The sequence below is a fragment of the Eurytemora carolleeae genome, unplaced genomic scaffold (assembly GCF_000591075.1).
Source record: "Eurytemora carolleeae unplaced genomic scaffold, Eaff_2.0 scaffold261, whole genome shotgun sequence".
In the NCBI taxonomy this organism is placed as follows: domain Eukaryota; kingdom Metazoa; phylum Arthropoda; class Copepoda; order Calanoida; family Temoridae; genus Eurytemora; species Eurytemora carolleeae.
In genome coordinates this window covers 80,534-101,563 of record NW_019396251.1, presented here as the reverse complement: position 1 = coordinate 101,563, position 21,030 = coordinate 80,534, and the positions used below count along the sequence as shown (strand labels likewise).

General features: G+C 34.6%; 2 protein-coding genes across 3 annotated transcripts in view; both read right to left on the bottom strand.

Moving 5' to 3' along the window:
* Positions 1–233: 233 nt before the first annotated feature.
* On the bottom strand, positions 234–1,310 carry LOC111699380 (keratin-associated protein 6-2-like). The gene is made up of 2 exons (XM_023470053.1): positions 1,238–1,310; positions 234–877 (listed from the first exon to the last, which is right to left on the bottom strand). Exons 1-2 carry the CDS (start codon positions 1,308–1,310, stop codon positions 234–236), a joined length of 717 nt encoding a protein of 238 aa, XP_023325821.1.
* A 1,054-nt stretch (positions 1,311–2,364) lies between these two features.
* Positions 2,365–21,030, bottom strand: part of LOC111699388 (cadherin-89D) — a 50,261-nt gene continuing 31,595 nt past the window's right edge. Inside the window, exons 12-23 of one of the 2 annotated variants that reach the window (XM_023470060.1) lie at positions 19,609–19,838; positions 18,215–19,529; positions 16,437–16,957; positions 14,261–14,470; positions 11,853–12,059; positions 10,220–10,608; positions 9,757–10,020; positions 9,340–9,441; positions 8,310–8,378; positions 6,366–6,635; positions 5,231–5,369; positions 2,365–3,731 (exon numbers count right to left, since the gene is read on the bottom strand). In XM_023470060.1, coding sequence (XP_023325828.1) covers positions 3,624–3,731; positions 5,231–5,369; positions 6,366–6,635; positions 8,310–8,378; positions 9,340–9,441; positions 9,757–10,020; positions 10,220–10,608; positions 11,853–12,059; positions 14,261–14,470; positions 16,437–16,957; positions 18,215–19,529; positions 19,609–19,838 — 3,824 coding nt within the window. In that variant the 3' untranslated portion in view covers positions 2,365–3,623. The remainder of the gene's footprint in view (positions 3,732–5,230; positions 5,370–6,365; positions 6,636–8,309; positions 8,379–9,339; positions 9,442–9,756; positions 10,021–10,219; positions 10,609–11,852; positions 12,060–14,260; positions 14,471–16,436; positions 16,958–18,214; positions 19,530–19,608; positions 19,839–21,030) is intronic. The other variant, XM_023470061.1, reaches the window with a different exon arrangement.

The window sequence follows — 21,030 nt, the reverse complement described above, 5'->3', positions numbered from 1 at the left end:
GGATACAACCCGTAGTGTAGTAGATAACACCAATATCACAGCTTGACACTCTTTACTATATTACTTTGAATATAACAACACTCCGTATACGGGACACGGGTTCATTAAAATTACTGTCACGCAACTAACTTAATTTTGAGATGAGTACAGAATTGTAAGACAAAACATAAATGGATTTGTTTTGTATCAATCATGATTCTCTATAAACATCAAAGAAGTAGATACATAGCAAATTATAATAACGGAGCAAAAGATCTAATATTTAGAGATCCAAGCTCAGCAATAACTTTTAGGAACAATGTCCTCGTATCATTCTGCGCCGTCCGTGACCCATGATCAGTCTCGTATCCTGATCCATGATCAGTCTTGTATCCTGATCCATGATCAGTCTTGTATCCTGATCCATGATCAGTCTTGTATCCTGATCCATGATCAGTCTTGTATCCTGATCCATGATCAGTCTTGTATCCTGATCCATGATCAGTCTTGTATCCTGATCCATGATCAGTCTTGTATCCTGATCCATGATCAGTCTTGTATCCTGATCCATGATCAGTCTTGTATCCTGATCCATGATCAGTCTTGTATCCTGATCCATGATCAGTCTTGTATCCTGATCCATGATCAGTCTTGTATCCTGATCCATGATCAGTCTTGTATCCTGATCCATGATCAGTCTTGTATCCTGATCCATGATCAGTCTTGTATCCTGATCCATGATCAGTCTTGTATCCTGATCCATGATCCTTCTTGTATACTGATCCATGATCATTCTTGTATCCTGATCCATGATCAGTCTTGTATCCTGATCCATGATCAGTCTTGTATCCTGATCCATGATCCTTCTTGTATACTGATCCATGATCATTCTTGTATCCTTATCCATGATCAGTATTGTATCCTGATCCATGATCAGTCATGTATCCTGATCATTTCATTATGGTTCATGTCCTTTCGTGTATCTTGTGTTAAATTCATGCATGTATCCTGATTTAGGTTCATTTATGTCTCCTGATTTTGGCTTATCCATGTATCCTGACCTGATCCATGTTTTTTCCTTCAATCCTCGTCTTTTATCCTGGTTCATAATTTGTAATTTCTTGTATCATCCTTTCCTCGTTTATAATGGTCAAGTTCCTTTTTATACAGGTTTAGATTTATGTATCCTAGTCCAAGTTGTTTCCTGGACTCTTGGTCCCTGTTGGTCCTTGTCTCCTGTACCCTGTTCATGATCGACCCTCATACCCTGGTCCACGTTCGTCCTTGTCTCCTGTACCCTGTTCATGATCGACCCTCATATCCTGGTCCATGTTGGTCCTTGTCTCCTGTACCCTATTCATGATCGATCCTCATATCCTGGTCCATGTTCGTCCTTGTCTCCTGTACCCTATTCATGATCGATCCTCATATCCTGGTCCATGTTCGTCCTTGTCTCCTGTAAAAAGTTCATGATCGACCCTCATAGCCTGGTCTATGTTCGTCCTTGTCTCCTATACCAAGTTCATGATCGACCCTCATATCCTGGTCTATGTTCGTCCTTGTCTCCTGTACCCTGTTCATGATCGACCCTCATAGCCTGGTCTATGTTCGTCCTTGTCTCCTATACCAAGTTCATGATCGACCCTCATATCCTGGTCTATGTTCGTCCTTGTCTCCTGTACCCTGTTCATGATCGACCCTCATACCCTGGTCCATGTTCGTCCTTGTCTCCTGTAAAAAGTTCATGATCGACCCTCATATCCTGGTCTATGTTCGTCCTTGTCTCCTATACCAAGTTCATGATCGACCCTAATATCCTGGTCTATGTTCGTCCTTGTCTCCTATACCAAGTTCATGATCGACCCTAATATCCTGGTCTATGTTCGTCCTTGTCTCCTGTACCAAGTTCATGATGGACCTTCATATCCTGGTCCATGTTCGTCCTTGTATCTTCTTCTAGATTCATCTTTGTATTTTGTGTCAAAGGTTGGATTAATATTGATAGATATCTGATCTCCGGATCCTGTGTACCGATGACACTTCATTTCTTTTGTGTTTGGATAAATAAACCCATGTGTTGGGACGTTTTAACTCCAGGATTCCATCTGACCATGGGAGGATGAATCAGTTTGTAATCTTAAGGATAACAAGTCATCATCTTTTCATCCTCAGGATTATTTCGTTCAATTGTAAACATATAAATCAAAGAATTATCCAAAATATATTTTTTGTCACGTTTTACTACAATTTTTGGTTGATTTTTATTCCATAACATGTTTTAGAAAATTCTCTTTTACCAAACTCTTTTCAAAATATTCATAAAGGTTTTATTAGGACAAAGTTTAATTCATAATTTAAATATTCTAACATTTTATAATAATTTACGAGTTCACATTAAGATATAACAAGATGATAAATATACACTTAGGATTCATAGGACACAAACATTTTCTGGATTTACGAGGTTTAAAGCTAAACTTATTTTGGTTCAGGGATTAAATAAGATTTTTATTTTTCAGGACTAGAAGAAAATTGATAATCTTTTGTTTCATTTTGAGCAAATTTTAAATTTACATAGGTGCAAGTTCAGTCTTATTACATTACATTTTCCTTGAACTTGAGATAAGAACAGTTAAAACAAAAACAATGCTGTTCCAAAATTGTAAATCTGTAGAAAACTTTAAACTCCCGATAGTTATATTTTCCTTTTATAAATCCATATTACGGGAGACACCCTGTATAACATGACTAGCTACGGCGGATAAAAAAATTCACTTAATTCTTCTTAGTTAAAAATCCCATTCACAAGCAAAGTCTAAATGAAAAATGATAATTCTATAATGCCCGTTTATCTTTTACCTTTTACGTAAAAAGACAAAAATACTCTGCACAAAGTTTCAACCAACATATAAAAGTTCTGGAATATTCGTTTTAGGGGTCCTCAAACTCTTCAGAGTTTCCTAACTCTTGATATTATCCTTCAGTTTCTCAAATCTTGATATTATCCTTCAGTTTCTCAAATCTTGATATTATCCTTCAGTTTTTTATCTCTTGATATAATCCTTCAGAATTTCTTATCTCTTGATATTATCCTTCAGTTTTTAATCTCTTGATATTATCCTCCAGAATTTCTCAACTCTTGATAATATCCTCCAAAGTTTTTTTTCTCTTGATAAAATACTGCAGAGTTTCTCAACTCTTGACAATATCCTGCAGAGTTTTTTTCTCTTGATAAAATACTGCAGAGTTTCTCAACTCTTGACAATATCCTGCAGAGTTTCTCAACTCAAGATATTATCCTTCAGAGTTTCTTAACCCCCTCAACTTCCTTAATTTCCTGAACTGACAAAATTCTTGGACTCTTCTTGACATTCTGTAGAGTTCTAGACCTTTCTAATGGTTCTTAAAGAGTTCTTAAGGACAGTCTTGGATATCTTCAGAAAGTTTCAAATGAAGAATGGTCTATTTTTCACTTTATAGTTATTAATTTTCATATAATCAATATGTTCAATTGTACTTGATATTGAAGTCAAATCTCCTCTAAACATAATTGTTAAAATCTTTTGAGTGTTTAAAGCTTAAAGCTTAAAGAAATAAACTAATACGGAGGATACTCTTAGAGGTTCTCTGAGGTTGTTTTGGTTCTAAGATGTTCGAGGAGGTTTAAGATTGGATTTCCGAGAACTGGTTCTAATCGAAGTTTCCTTGTTTGATTTATCTCCATGTATGTGACCACTGCTTTGATGTCGATCCTGAAAAATAGGAAAATTATCTCTTAATCTCATAATGAACCCTAATTAACTTCAAACACTGATTTCTCTAGTGCAAAAATTAAACTTTCGATAAAAAACCTCCAGTTAATGAAACCTCAAATAGAAGACTGAAATCTCCAGCACAGTACTTAAACCTCCAGTTCAAGACTGAAATCTCCAGTAAAAGACTAAAATCTCCAGTACACGACTGAAAACTTAAGTACCAGACTGAAATCTCCTGTGTAAGAAATCTAAAGAACAAGACTTAAAACTTCGGTAAAAGACTGAAATCTCCGGAACAGAACTGAAATCTACAGTGCAAGTCTGAAATCTCCGATAAAACGGAAATCTCCAGTACAATACTGAAATCTCCATGGTATAAAAGACTGAAACCTCCAGTACAAGACTGAAACCTCCAGTACAAGACTGAAATCTCCAGTACAAGACTGAAATCTCCAGTACAAGACTGAAATCTCCAGTACAAGACTTAAATCTCCAGTACAAGACTGAAATCTCCAGTACAGTACTCAAACCTCCAGTACATGACTGAAACCTCCAGTACAAGATGAAAACTCCAGTACAAGACTGAAATCTCCAGTACAAGACAAAGGAGGAGGAAGAGCTCTATGAAATTGCACCAGATGAACAATACAATCCAGTATACAATATACATGGCTGAAAATTAGCAGGAATGCTACACATGATTGCATGCTTCAGGCAAAACATGCAAATACACCGGATGCCTTAACGGGCTTAGTTACTGCCTTAAATCTTCGCTAGAACGTCACCTCTTGTCAGGCAGTTTGTCTGCATGAGAAGCTAATAATACCTATTCATTGACGCCATGTTCTTTTCTAGTTCAGAAACGAACATATAAACATACAAATTATATACACGAGTTAATAAGACAAATTGCTGGAATTAAAATAAAGTCTAAGACAAACCCAGCATTAAAATCAAAATTGTTAATAAGTAAAACTGATATAAAAACTGTGAAAAAAGGTTTCCAAAAATGATATTAAAGTTACAAAAGAAAATTTTTCATGTTTTCATTAATTTGGTAATCTCAGTTTTTAAACGTTTCAATTGAGATTTTCTAAAGGTTGAATTGATGCGTATTGTTTAAATATAAATATGGCGTGATATTCCTCATTAAATAAACAGCAAATTGTCCCTTGCCCTAAATGGAAAAACATTCTCTCTCTCTAACCCCAGAGATTATATTCTAACTGAAATATGATCGGGAAATAATTTGAAAACAAGAAAACAAACCACAAACACTCAAGGGAGCAAAATATCGTCTTTTCCATACAACCAAGCAAGCTTTTCAGAGTATCAATTTGATATTCGTTGCGGGTGGTTTTTATAAAATATTCGATTCTAATTGCAGGAATTTCCAAATAAGTAGTTTGATTATGATTCGTCATAAACCCCCTTAAAAAGTAGAAATGATATATCTACAGAAAAAATTAAAATCTGCGATTTGTGCGAAAACTCACCGAAAACTGGAATTTCTTGTCTATATGAAGGATTGGTCTAATTTCTCCTCTCCAGCTGTGACCTCTGTTAGCTGTCGTTGAGGCTAACCTCAGCTCTGCCTGGGATAGTCTAGCCTCGCTCTGGGACGGAGTTAATGATCTAAACAAAAAATTACAAAATATTGAAATATCATTGAAAACTCATTTCTTTTTCTGTTCTTAAAAACAGGGATTTTCTATATATATGTATAAAGACACTGAGTTTTTGCCACAAATTCATATTTTCTAATCTCGATATCTTTGCAACCTGATAAGAGATTAGAAAATAACTCAGTAGATTCTTCTTTTAAAAGCGTCTTAAAAGTTTTGAGAACAATTGCATCACAAAGAACGAATTATGTTTAGATGTAAACAGCTGTGTTTAAATGCTATGCCAAAGATCATGCTGCACCTTATCTTTCTTTGTGTAATTCTGAATTCGTTAATTCTATAATAAATGTCAAGTTTAAGCGGCCAAAACACCTAACTTAATCAAAAGCTTGTACGTAACGTAACGTAAAGAATTTCAAATTTCAAATTTTAAACTTATATTAACAGTAAACTGTAATAAATCTACTAGAAATAGAATAGAAGCCTCTCATACAAGCAACAAAATTAATAAAAATTCTCCCTTTAAACAAGGTTATGAGGATGTACCAATAATGAGGACGAACAGTGATGTTGTTCGGTGAGGATAAAAATTGGGGACACACACTAAGGACGCACTATTGACAAGTACTGCCGTATTCCAGCTTAAATATTTAATAAAAAACTGCCTAGTCTTTAGATTTTCAAAGGTCGTCTCTAACTTTTTATCTTCAAAATTGACGGAGATATTGCAAAATTTTAAGAAATTTAAAATTTATTTGATAAATCAAAATTGTCTTAATATCTAATATCTCCGTCATTTTTTAAGATACAAGGAAGGTGTATATATAAATATATATATATAGACCACTTTATAAAAAGCTCGTAAGACGTACAACCTCGTTTTCACACTTTTTTGACATGCATTAAATATCAGAACTCAAAAACGACTTTCAAGTCATCTCTCAATTTCCATGTTTATTGGGACACCCTGTACGTACATCACAGCTTTATGTATATAATAGGATACCTGCTCCAAAGCTCAGCTGTATATAGAGTTCTCCGTCCTGATCCAACACGATCTCCTCTCAGATGAGAAGAATCAGACTCAGACTCAGTATCTGTCTCCGGTCTGAGATCGTGATGTGAGTGAGCGTGTCTAGGTACGGATCTATGTGATGAACAGCGAGGACGTAAAGAGCAAGATCTGCGGGTAGGAGAAGAGCTTCTATGTCTCCTGGTGATCTGTGCGGGGCAACCACAGCAGCGGTTACAGTGTGGGGGAGCATAGCTGCTCTCTCTAGAAATATTAAAGGTTTCAAGGGATTGTTCAAGCAATATAAGATATAGAAAGAACAATAAGAGCATTAGAAGTTCATCGGTACTTTTATCTATTTATTTATGTATTTGAAAAAACGCTTCCTAAAGATCTTAAAATGCAGGTTAAAGAAACCCGTTCACTCCGACAGGACCGCAATGTACTCAGTTAAGAATTTTTGCAATATATTACAAATGGAAGATCTTAAATACTTTAAAAAATATAGGATTGATGAATCTAAGACCTCCCACCCTGAACCCTAGTGTTGAAATCCCCAGAATCTCGTCTGGTTTGGTTTCGTGGTTCAACATTTTGAATAATGAGATTTAACTGTTTGTTTCTTGCACGGTGTGGAGATATATTCCCCGAGAAAGATGACCGATGGGAGCAAATAATAGGGATTCCAACCCACCCGGAGAAGCAAATCCGTCTTCGAAAGCTATGATTTGCGGTTTATGGATTCTCGAGTAGAATATTGTATATATACAGATAGAATATCAAGGCTGGAGTAAGGAAATAAAAAAGTACCAAACTATCCGAACTACAATCAACAAATAAAATGTTCAGTCATCCTTCCACCTTTATAAATAAACATTTAAAACGTGACACTGATTGCCTTGAATGATTGGTTATAGGGAATAAAAATCAAATAAGTTGGCCATCAATGAAGGTACTTAGTATATACACAACCTGAAGACTATACAAGGATAAAGATCGAAGTATAGATACCGGGGGGAGGGGGAACTGTCTTTGTTTGGATAAAAAATTGAACGCTTGAAGAAGAATAAACAGAGAAATGTTAGGTTTCGACATTTATAGACGTTGGGTTGGTCACGAACCTAACAATAGACTCAGTGAACCCAGATATTTGAATACAACCCATGATTGTATTGACAAACTTGAACAATATACATAACAATCTTTTCAACCGCAGAATATTCTTCCTCGCATCTATCTAGTCTTTTTAAACCCTATAAACAAGTTTTGTAAAAAAACTTAAGTACTGTTCTAAGATATGGAAATAAACACACTTAATTTTTTCTGTATTCCATCCATCCAACTCTGAAATTGTTTGACTAAAACCCGAAAGCTTAATTTGTTTTCATTTTAGTTTGGTAAACTAATAGGTCGGCCTGAAGTTTCCTGTTTTTGTTTACTTTGATGTTTATTTACTCAGAGTACTGTACAGTTCTATTGTGCAATGTTTGTAAAGAAGAACAGAACTATACATGACGATGACTTTAATTGCACCCCTATTAAATGTTTGCACAATGGAGATCTAAATGTTTTGGCAAAAAACATGTTTGATCTTGGAACATCTTCCAACAGTAAAGGACTACACTAAAACTCCTGAATCATAAAAACTAAACAATGTTTAAAGGAACTAAAGATGTAATATGAAGTTAAGCTCCATATACGTATGTCCAATTCTTAATAATACCCTTTAATCCTGTGTCTCATCTATGACGACGGAAATATTCTTATTTTTCAGGCGACAAATTCATTGTCATCAGGAACCAGGTACTGAACCATTGTGATTTGGACATGCTTCAATTTTTTAGATGAAAATTTACATAAAATTACGTGTACAGTTCCTTTAAGTGAACTGAATTGTTATATTACAGGTGTTGAGAGAAGAATATATTTAACACTCACCTACTACTCACACTAGATTGTCTACAACTACAGCAGTCCCTGTTATCATCTATCCCAGAATCCCTAGACCTTGAAAAGTAGTATCAGATATTTTAAAATATTGAACACTCATCCTCCTAGCATATGTACTTACACTTATATGTCCTATTATTTTCTGTCATTTAAGGATATAAGTAAACACTCATCCACTAGTATTAATCTCTATACGTATATGTACAATGTACATTGTATATATATCATATCTTTTCTATAGTTAAAATTTTACTAAAAAAGAGTTTTTGCCACAAACTCTGATTTTTTAATCTCTATATCTTTGTAACCCAATGTCGTAGACCTTAGATATTTCAAACTATTAATACTATAATTAATACTAATATATATAAAATAATCTAAGTTTGAAATATCAAAAGTTTGCACCTTCAGGTTGCAAAGATATTGGGATCAGAAGATTTGAGTTTGTGACAAAAAATCAATTCCTTTTAAAAAGTTTGCAAGATGAATATAAGTTGAAAACTTTTGAAAAGACGAAACAAGTTGAGCTTACACGTTTACTTAAAAGTTCATTCCAACTGCAAGCATACAAAATACGCACGTACACTATAGAAGCTAACACCTGGATACACGTATACTATGTAAGCTAACACCTGGATACACGTATACTATAGAAGCTAACACCTGGATACACGTATACTATGTAAGCTAACACCTGGATACACGTATACTATGTAAGCTAACACCTGGATACACGTATACTATGTAAGCTAACACCTGGATACACGAATACTATAGAAGCTAACACCTGGATACACGAATACTATAGAAGCTAACACCTGGATACACGTATACTATGTAAGCTAACACCTGGATACACGAATACTATAGAGGCTAACACCTTAATACACGTATATTAAAGAAGCTAATATCTGCATACACTTACACTATAGAAGGTAACACCTGGATATACGTATACTATAGAAGCTAACACCCGGATTCACATCTTGTTTATAATAGTGTTGAATGAAAATAGTACCTAGAGGATTCTCCTGAACTCTTGACTTCATGAACACTACGAACTGATTTACGATGTGAGGATCCGGAGTGACGAGAATGTTGACTCCGTCTCTCTGCTCCTCTGAAGTAAAAAATGGTGGAGAGAAGAATTCAACTATTTAGAAGCCAAAATGGACTGTTCACGTGATAGAAATAATATCACTCTTCTAGGACAGTCTTGTAAACATTCCGAACGACTGGAGGTATATCTTATTCTGTCTAAAGGACGGTGATCCACTACAGAAAAGTCTTTAGTAAACAAGGAAGTCATTGTTTTTCTGATATATGTTCAAAAGAACATTGTTGGAATTTAAATAATAACAATGATGGATTAATACTTCATTTACAGTCCCTTTAAAGATTTGTGCAACCTCCTAAAAATGATGTATTATTTTACCTGGGCTGTAAACTCGATTTAGCTAAATATGCATCATCCTCCGAGGATTCTATGTGAACAGATCTGGCCTCTTTGTCCCGTCCTCGCTCAGAATGTGCTCTGGTGGAAATTCTGTCGCTGCGGGTTCGGTCTTGAATTGTGGAAACTCTAGGTATAGTTCCGAACCGTTGACTAGTTTCACGTTCCATCATATCCTTCCCACCTTGGTCGAAACTATAGTTCGGGAGAGGAATAGCTAAAGGAGCAGGATAATGTTTCTGAGACCTAGAATCAATAAATAAATTAGGGAAGTTAGGAAATTATGCTGAGATAACAATTCCAAGTTGAACCTAAACAATATCATAAAAAGTGTTTAAACAAAGAAACCACAAGATAAGTTTAATTCCGTCAAATATTAGAGGTTAGAATTAGTATTGGCTTGAGGGGATAAACCAAGGATAAAAATAAATAATGGTTTGGCTACCTGCGGAGTTTAATGCAGCAAATGCAGAGCACAGCAATAAAGGCCCCGAGGAAAACCAAACAGGCGATGGTTAGAACTGCGACCTCAACCGAACCTAACCCAGAACTTCGCTCTTCTTTCCCCAGAACTATCTCACGAACTCCCATGTGTTCCAGAGCCTGGAGAGACAATTTGTTTCTTAACTGTTCTCCGGGTACCAGAGCATCTCCGTCTATACCGTAGAACCGAACCTCCGTCATAAGACCGGAGGGTCGTACTCCGCTAGAAGAAACCAGGGTGCTGCTGAGGTTAGAGAGAACCGAGGTTATGTTCTGTAAATTAGCCTCCACCAGATGTTGAGGCTGGTCGAGGAGAAGATGAACCTCGAGATCAGGATTGAGAACAGAGACCTAGATATTCATTTCTTTAACAATTTAATCGTTTTGTAGTAGTGTCGTTGAATATTCTTAGTGCAATGTAGAGTTCAGTAAACACATACTGTAATGTAAAAAAAAAATTTTAAACACTTAGGAATCTTATGAATTATTGTAAAATATCTGAAATATAAACTAGAATCAATATTTATGAAGTGTTGCCAATGATGAGTACAAATAGTTGAAACCTTGAGGTAAGTAAGGATTGAATATAATTATTATATAAAAAGAATTTAACAATGAGTAAAAACACAATTAGTTCCCACGGTCCACTATTAGGCCAGCTAATCGGCGAAAAAGTACTGGAACTGATATTCTCTACAATTTATCATGAAATGCTGGAACTCACAGGACCCTGAGAAATAGATTTGCAATTCCCTCTAATGGAGACATTTAGGATTTCCTGAGAAATCGAAAACCCTGAATTAATTGAGAAAAAATTGGAAATATTTGTTGAATTTTATTCAATTCAATTCATTCAATCATTCATTACATTCAATTCATTTCATTCAATTAATTTCATTCAATTAATTTCATTCAATTCATTTCATTCAATTCATTTCACTCAATTCAATTCATTTCAATCATTTCATTTCATTCAATTCATTTCATTCAATTCATTTCATTCAATTCATTTCATTCAATTCATTTCATTAAATTCATTTCATTAAATTCATTTCATTTCATTCATTTCATTCATTTCATTTCATTCAATTCATTTCATTTCATTCATTTCATTCATTTCATTTCATTCAATTCATTTCATTCAATTCATTTCATTCAATTCATTTCATTCAATTCATTTCATTCAATTCATTTCATTCAATTCATTTCATTCAATTCATTTCATAAAATTCATTTCATAAAATTCATTTAATTCAATTCATTTCATTCAATTCATTTCATTCAATTAATTTCATTCAATTAATTTCATTCAATTCATTTCATTCAATTCATTTCGTTCAACTCGTTTCATTCAATTCATTTCATTCAACTCATTTCATTCAATTCATTTCATTCAATAAATTTCAATCAATTCATTCACTTTATTCTTTCAAATCAATTCATTTTATTTATTTAAATTATGTAATTCCTATAATCTTAAGTATAAAAGAATTTAGAAAAACTATTAGAATGAAAGTATGCATATGTGTGGTGTAGTTTAGGATAGAATATTGAGTGGTTAAAGTAAATTAAATAATCTCTGTAGGGATTCTTACCACAAGCTGAGCAGTACTGGATAGAGATCCCTGTCTTCCTCCCTTATCTTCAACCTTCGCTAGAACTCTGTAGATAGTTCCTGACTCCGTATTAAACTTAGCAGTGGACACAACCTGCCCAGAGTTATAATTTACGGTGAACCTGTCCATGGTGTTCTCCAGGGTGTAAACCAGCTCAGAGTTCTCTCCAACATCCTTATCCCAGGCCTGAACACATTATTGTATAGTATATACATAGCGGAGAAATCAAGGATATTCACAGAATGGCAGAATTCATTCTGACATTAGAAATTGATTGACGAGATCTTTAAAGGACTTATTGAGAAATTCCTATTAACTAAAGGTTTAAATCTTTTTCACTCTGATCTTCAGCATCAATTTAAAAGATTACACTAGGATACACAAGCTAAAATATAAGATCACACTAGGATACACAAGCTGAAATATAAGATTACACTATGATACACAAGCTGAAATATTAGATTAAACTAGGATATACACGCTGAAATTTCAGATTACACTAGAATACACAAGCTGAAATATCAGATTACACTAGGATACAAAAGCTGAAATATAAGATTACACTATGATACACAAGGTGGAATATAAGATTACACAAGGATATAAAGCTGAAATATAAGATTACACTATGATACACAAGGTGGAATATAAGATTACACTAGGATACACAAGCTGAAATATAAGATTACACTAGGATACACAAGCTGAAATATAAGATTACACTATGATACACAAGCTGAAATATAAGATTACACTGATATACACAAGCTGAAAAATAAGATTATACTAGGATACACAAGCTGAAATATAAGATTACACTAGGATACACAAGCTGAAATATAAGATAACACTAGGATACACAAGCTCAAATATAAGATTATACTATGATACACAAGCTGAAATATAAGATTACACTATGATACACAAGCTGAAATATAAGATTACACTATGATACACAAGCTGAAAAATAAGATTCCACTAGGATACACAAGGTGGAATATAAGATTACACTAGGATACACAAGGTGGAATATAAGATAAAACTAGGATACACAAGCTGAAATATAAGATTACACTATGATACACAAGCTGAAATATTAGATTACACTAGGATACAAAAGCTGAAATATAAGATTACACTAGGATACACAAGCTGAAATATAAGATTACACTATGATACACAAGCTGAAATATAAGATTACACTGATATACACAAGCTGAAAAGTAAGATTATACTAGGATACACAAGCTCAAATATAAGATTACACTATGATACACAAGCTGAAATATAAGATTACACTATGATACACAAGCTGAAATATAAGATTACACTATGATACACAAGCCGAAATATAAGATTACACTAGGATACAAAACGCTAAAATATAAGATTACACTATAATACACACGCTGAAATATAAGATTACAATATGATACACAAGGTGGAATATAAGATTACACTAGGATACACAAGCTGAAATATAAGAATACACTAGGATATACAAGCTGAAATATAAGATTACACTAAGATACACAAGGTAGAATATAAGATTACACTAGGATACACAAGCTGAAATATAAGATTATACCAGGATACATAAGCTGAAATATAAGATTACACTAGGATACACAAGGTGGAATATAAGATTACACTAGGATACACACGCTGAAATATAAGATTACACTAGGATACATAAGCTGAAATTTAAGCGCGGGTTTGTTGAGTCTGGAACGTGTTGGATTCCGGATAAATCCACGCATACACTTTCTTCCCTCAATTCATCACCATTCAGCATCGACGTGAAATTATTTTCTCATCTCATGTAAAATGTTGGCCAAATAGTGAGATTTATGATTCATGAGGTTAGTGGTTTAAACTTCCCCCCTTCACCCCACCCCCTCATGATTCTTATCATTAATTTTCATTCATAAAGCCCTCTGAAACAATCAGACTAATCTGGTCCGTGAGGGAGAGGAGGGGAGGAAGATGGGAGGGGGAGGGGAGGGGTCAAAGGTGAAGAATGGGATATAATATCCTCAGATTTCTATAGATTTCAGCAAATTCAATTAAGTATTATTCNTATATCTGTATACAGAACCACTCATAAATTAGTATACAGAACTACTCATATATCCGTACACAGAACCACTCATATATCGGTATACAGAACCACTCACATATCGGTATACACACAACAACTCATAAATTTGTACTAACTGGGAACCCGTATTTCCTATAAACGTCAAACCATTCGACCTAGAAATTATAAGAACATTCATTTACGTTGTTCTGCTGAGTTTCCCAATCAAAATTTTAACAAAATCGGTTCATGGGTTATGATCGGGCATACAAAGAAACAGAGATTACTACTTTATATATCTGTATACCTGAAGGATAAATACAGGATCTCCGTATTCTGCAGAACTCTGAACAGCTGCATGAAACTCTGGAAGTAAAAACTCTGGAGGATTGTCGTTTTCGTCCATAATATTAATCCTAACAATAACTTCTCCTTCTCCTACTCCGTCCTCGTCTCCCTCGATGAAGAGAGTATAAAAGAACAAGGGAACCTTTTTAGACGAATCATTCAGCGCCGCCTAAAATGGAAATTATTACAAATATATTTAAAAATACAAAATCTTTAATTTAACCCAGCCAAATATGTCTTCTTCTCTAAAAACCCCTAAAATTCAATAATTAAATACTGAACCGTGTTCTTGGTTGAGGCTTAAAGCGAATGGAAATAATGTTGTGTGCTCTGATAACTGCCATGAATTTCCTTGAGACTTTTAATGGTTGTTGATCTTGACACCCTACCCATTAATTCATCTAAATGTAGGTTCAGATATGATTAATATTCAGTTCCGAGAACAAACTATAAATTTCTATATTGGAAGATTGTCTATGCCAAATATGCTGAATATGAATATGGCCAAATAGACGTTGTGGAGACAGACATCAGAAAAAGAGGGATAGAAAGAGGGAGGGAACGAAAAATAGAGGATAGGAGGGCACATAGATCCAGTCGGCCATGAAAAGTTGAATCAATTTTCAAGTCTACGTAGACTTTGAAGTGTCGCAACACCTTCGCATTGATTTTACTTCACAAACTCACTTGTACTTTTTGTCACCCTAGACATGTACATTTTAGAAATCAAAAGCACTTTTTNGGGGGGGGAATAGAAAGGAGAAAGATGTGCGACAGAGAAGTAACCAAAAATGATTTTAATATATGACAGAGGAAAATCAGGAGGAGGAGTAAAAATGAAGAAAGGATTAAGGGGAATATGCAAACAAGAATATGAATATTTTAATCAGATGAAGACGAGTTTTGATACAAAGACATTAAAACAAGAAATGACATGGCAAAAAGGAAAATAAAATAAATCTAAGTCTGCTGAGATACCACTTATAGGTTTATAAGTGTAACCACCAAATAAATATTTCCTCCTGGTTCCAAAATTGCAAATATCCTAAACCTATCAACAGAAAATGCGCAAACACTTTCTTTTTTCACACCGGGAAATTAATTTAAAATACGTTTGCGGTTTTCCAGGGTTAATATTGTGACGTTTATGAGGGGGTGCAAGAAGCCTCCTGAAATATGATTGATAAGAATGTGAAGTATCATTGAAACCAAGCAACTGGAAAAGGCCGAATGGTTCCTAGAATCTAATCCACCACCACCAAGACAGTGCAGTTTAGAATTACGACCTAAAATTCTATAAAAACAAAACTGAATGTTTAATTCTTGAATATAGTCTTTTAATGGAATTCTAAATGATTTGACAACTTCTTTAATTGTATTGGCAAATATATTGAATAATTTCTGTTCATTTGAAAAAAAAGAAAATAAAGCAACTTTAAAGCAAATTAAAATGAAGATAAGAAAGCGACTTGACTGAATTAAAATGAAGAAAAGAGAGCGACTTGACTGAATTAAAATGAAGAAAAGAAAGTGACTTGCCTGAATTAAAATGAAGAAAAGAAAGCGACTTGACTGAATTAAAATAAAGAAAAGAAAGAGACTTGACTGAATTAAAATGAAGAAAAGAAAGCGACTTGACTGAATCAAAATGAAGAAAAGAAAGCGACTTGACTGAATTAAAATGAAGAAAAGAAAGCGACTTGACTGAATTAAAATGAAGAAAAGAAAGCGACTTGACTGAATTAAAATGAAGAAAAGAAAGTGACTTGACTGGATAAAATTATAAAAGGCAAGCTACTTGACTGGATTAAAACACAGAAACAAGATCTGTGAAACCGGATTACAAAAAGAAATTTAAAAAATAAGCAATCGAATTAAAAAATTTAACTAAATGACAAGACCGTTCCTAGCTAACCCGAAGTGTGTAACAGGAATCTAATTTTAATTTTAAAGACAAATTATGGTCATAAATCTAGAAGCTTTGAAGAACATGTTTGAACTCAAACTTGAAAGCTGCGAAGCTTCAATATTTTCTTGAGAGTTGTTTGTACTCAAGTTATTAAATACCCTTCCATACTGGACAAGGACGAATATAAATATGTTCACACAGCCCCATAGGTGATATTGTTACAAACCTTTATCCGGAGAATATATGTATCCCTCTGCTCTCTATCAGGACTGGAGATTATACTAAGCTCTCCGCTATTCTCTTCTATCCGGAATATTCCGTAGTTACTTCCGACAATTCGGAAACTAACTCCGGCAACCTCTTGTACTAGCTCTTGGCCCAAGGGTAGGATAACAAGTGGGGTATCCACGTTCTCCATAACCTGAACTGTATAAACCTCTTGTTTAAACATACTTCCGTACTTCTTTTTGTCCTTTCCGTTCTCTTGTAGTTCCTCCTCAATGGAATCAATCTTTCCACGGTTCCCTGCCTGCTTCTCCCTGCTCCTGGAGATATTTTGTATGGACTGAACTGTGTCCGGGATGGATCGGGGTATCTCCGGCAGATTTGGTCTTTCATCCGAAAAAGTTTTGGTTTGTTCCAGCTGGATGGGTTTCTCCTCCGATAATATTATATGTATGAGAGCTGTGGCAGATTTAGATGGTGTTCCATTGTCTGCAGCCTCTACTGTTATGGTGGAGTTCTCACCTAAATATTTAGGTTTTTGTACACAAAGGAGTTGAGTTTTTGCCACAAACTCTGATTTTCTAATCACTATATCTTTGGAACCAAATGATGTAGACCTTAGATATTTCAAACTGTGAATTCTGTTAGATCAAATAATCTGAGTTTGAAATATCAAAGGTTTACAACATCGGGTTCTAAAGATATTGAGGTTTAAATATTTGATTTTGTTCCAAATACTCAATTCCTTTGAGAAAAACTTTCAAAACTTAAACCATGGCCTTCAGATAAATTATTCTTCCAAGAAAAACAATCAAATTATTTTTTCTTAATTCTTTAATAACTTTAAATAATTTGAATGAATATTGAAATAGCTTTATCAGAAGGTGTGATTAATAAATCCAGAAGTCTAGAACAATATAAATAGTTTTAATCATGAGAATCATGACTTTTTTAATTATATTTTAATCTTCCAGGAATTCCCAATATATAAACATAAATCTGGAATTGATTATTTCATGTTTTTTCTCCTCTCGTTGGATTGTTTATATATCTATACTTGATATTAAAGAAAGATAGAGAAGTGTGAAGACCTGAGCTTGACTCCGTAAAATTTTATTTGTATCTTAGAATTTTGAATCATTTCTCATCATAAATAATTCATTTGTTGAAACCTAGACAATCAATTCTTTGATCCGGGACCAAGTAATATCAACACACACACAACATATATCTTACACACATATAAATCCACATTTTTCATATATCAACACACACACAACATATCAATCTACACTAACACTGCACACTATTCACACACTGGCACACAACTTACACAGTGGCAAACTTCTCATATCCAAACACAAGCACAGACAAATATTACACACCAATAGAGGCCACACATCTACACAACCCCCAGCAACATATCACGCAACAACAGATATCAAAACTTACACTTTACACAGCAAAAACCTACGTCTCTGAACAGTACAAAATAGTCACACGCGGACGGAAATTTGTAAGATTTTAACAAAACCAAACTCCCTCGAGCACACCACAACCCACACTTTTCTATTCAGTATTTAGTGCACTCGTTTAAAACTAATGTTGAAGTTGTTTAAACTATATTGAGTTTTACACACCCAACACCAAACCATCATAAAGAACAGATTTTGCTGATAAAAAAAGGAAACCAAGATATAATAACCTACTTATGCAGGAAACGAAAAATAAATAATGTCTCTGATAAAAAAGTTGAATTTTAAAATGATAGAATCTTACCTATTCGGACAAGTGTTGTCACAACTCCAGACTTAGGATCGATATAGAACCTCTGGGAGTTATCCAGTAGTTTAAACTCAACAATCCCATTTCCAGTAGAGATATCATCCGTATCATTTGCCAGTATCTGAGCAACCTGTATTCCAGGACTGATGAATACCTCCTGAAGTTTAGTTGTGTAGACAGGAATTGTATGAAAACCTCCCTCTTCCATCAGTCTATCGTAACCATAGAATATTGGCTGATTGTCATTGACATCCAGGACCAGAACCGTCACATTGACCTGAGAGGTCAACTGTCGTTCTCCGTGGTCAGTAGCTGCCACCAATAAATGATAAGTTTGGATATTTTCTCTATCAAGAACTCCTGATACAGTTATAGCCCCGGACTTGGTCTCAAGTGTAAAAATTGCTCCGTCTGCTGGTTCTACTGGATCAACAATACTGTAGGTAATCTCACCATTTTCAAAGAAATCTTCATCTTCAGCTAGAACAGTCCCTACATCTACACCAGAATACTCACCTTCAAGAACTTTAAAAATGTATTCGTTCTTGTCAAAAACAGGTTTATTGTTGTTTATATCATTTACTCGGAGTATGATTTGCGTGATGGTAGACAGTCCGCCTTCATCCTGTGCCGAGATGTTGAGAATGTAACTAGTCTTCGCTTCAACCTGTCTTTTGACAAGGATATCTCCCGACGTTTCCTCAACGTAGAATCTGTCCTTAGCAGGCAGGTTCTTCCTAGCTTCCATATGGGTTGCTTCCTCAGAAACCAGGCTATAAACCAATCCATTATTACGGGTAGTATCTGGATCCTCCGCTAGAACCCGAGCAATCCGAGTCCCCGGGGGAACTGTCTCCGCCATATCAAGAACTGGAGCTCCAACTCCGTCTCCGACCCAAACCTTATCCTTGGCAACCGATACAAGTCTGCTGTCTAGAACTTGAAGCTTCAGAAATTTTGGTTGATGATTCTTCCTGTCCGTGACATGTATTACAAGTTGTCCCTCTCCGACCTGCCCTGCAGAGTCAGTAGCTCTCAACCTCAGATAATAAACCTCCTTGGTGGATCTACTCAATACTCCGTCCGACAGAAAAACTCCTCCGGTCCCATCATCAAACCTGAACTTCTCACTATCCTTGCCATAGATTTCAATCTTTACACCTTTAGCGTCAAGGATATCGGCATCAGTAGCAATAATCTTCTTCGCTAAGAGAACTTCTGTTCCCACCTCCGAGTTATCAGGAATATGACCCTGATAAATGTGTTGTTCAAACACTGGATTATTATCGTTAACATCTTCAACCTTCACCTAAAACAGGAGAATATAGTGTAAGATCGTTAAAAAAGATATTTTGACAAAACTGAAAAAAATAGTTTTTCCCTCCTACCTTTACTTGAATAGCTTGCTGTGATCTGAACCCTCTGGGTAGACCTCGCCGTCCTACCAGTACTGTGAACATGTATGTATCCCTAGTTTCACGATCCAAGGGTCCACTTGTATACAACAATCCACCATCTGTCAGGTAGAACTTATCTTTTCCATCATCATTTGTGATGAGCCGCTCAGTGCTCTTCTTTCTGTCGGAGAGAAGGTAGGATAAATTGGCAACCAGCAAACCTGAAACAATACAACCTTCTCATCTATATAAACCTAATCTAGGATGATGGTGCGGAGTTTAAGCCTGAGCAAGAAGGTTCATTGAGAATATAGTTTCTCATTTGTTCCGGAACCCACGCGGGCCGGATAAGAAATGGGTCGTGCCAACCCAGCTCCAGTCATTCCCAGCTGATTATAGGGTTGGTTCACTATAATCAATATTCACTAGAACTGTCAACTCTTGATCACAGGGTTTCCGAACCTTGAGCACAGATTTTATCCTGAACCTAGCATTTATAGTATTATCTTTAGTAACAATCTTTCTTTTAAATTGCTTTCATAATATAAAACCCTTTTTGGAAAAAAATTGTTAGATTTTAATCACAATAAATATTTGATAATTGTTTAATTGGATAAAGATATATAAAATTGTATCCGGGCAACAAAATTCATTTATCGGGTCAGAAAGGGTTAAATATGAAATTTTAAATCAATAAACTAAAACTAATGTCCCAAACTTTACATATCTTAAAAATTTTAACTTTACTCGATCTAATGCATCAAAAGTCTATTTTTTAATGATTTTGTATTAATTTTGAAATTGGTAAAAAATGACAAAACAACAATAAGTTGATAAACCAAAGAAAGGAATTGAGTCTTTGCCACAAATTTGAATTTTCTAATCCCTATATCTTAGCAACCTGAAAGTGTAACCCGTTGATATTTTAAACATAGATTTTTGATTTTACATTATTCATAGTTTGAAATATTTCGGGTATTCGATATTGGGTTGCAAAGATGTACGGTTTAGAAATTCGGAGTTTGTGGCAAAGACTCAATTTCTTTGTTTAACAGCAACAAAGAAAAATGAACGTATTTCGTTCACTCCATCTTTTTTTAATATTGTATCGATAGAAATAAACTAAAAAATTTGGAAGTAAATTTTTTAAAATTTTTGATTTTTTGAAGCAAAAAATGTGATTAGATTACGTTTTTTTTATCTCTCCTCTGGTTAAAATATCTTATCAACAGTTGGTTTAATCCGTGAAATTGAAAGTTTAGAGTGGAAGTAAGAGTTTCTTTTCAAATCGGAATTAGTGTTTAACTTGAACATGATATTTTGAAACCGCTGAAAACCCACAGCATTGATTAGAACCGCTGAAAACCCACAGCATTGATTAGAACCGCTGAAAACCCACAGCATTGATTAGAA

Bases quoted from the DNA above. Each gene is read 5' to 3' on its own strand.
- LOC111699380 (XM_023470053.1), bottom strand. From the start codon at position 1,310: ATGGACCAGGATATGAGGGTCGATCATGAACAGGGTACAGGAGACAAG. The intron at 878-1,237 runs GTCGATCATGAA...ATCATGGATAAG, and splicing joins ACGTGGACCAGGGTATGAGG to GATACAAGAATGATCATGGA.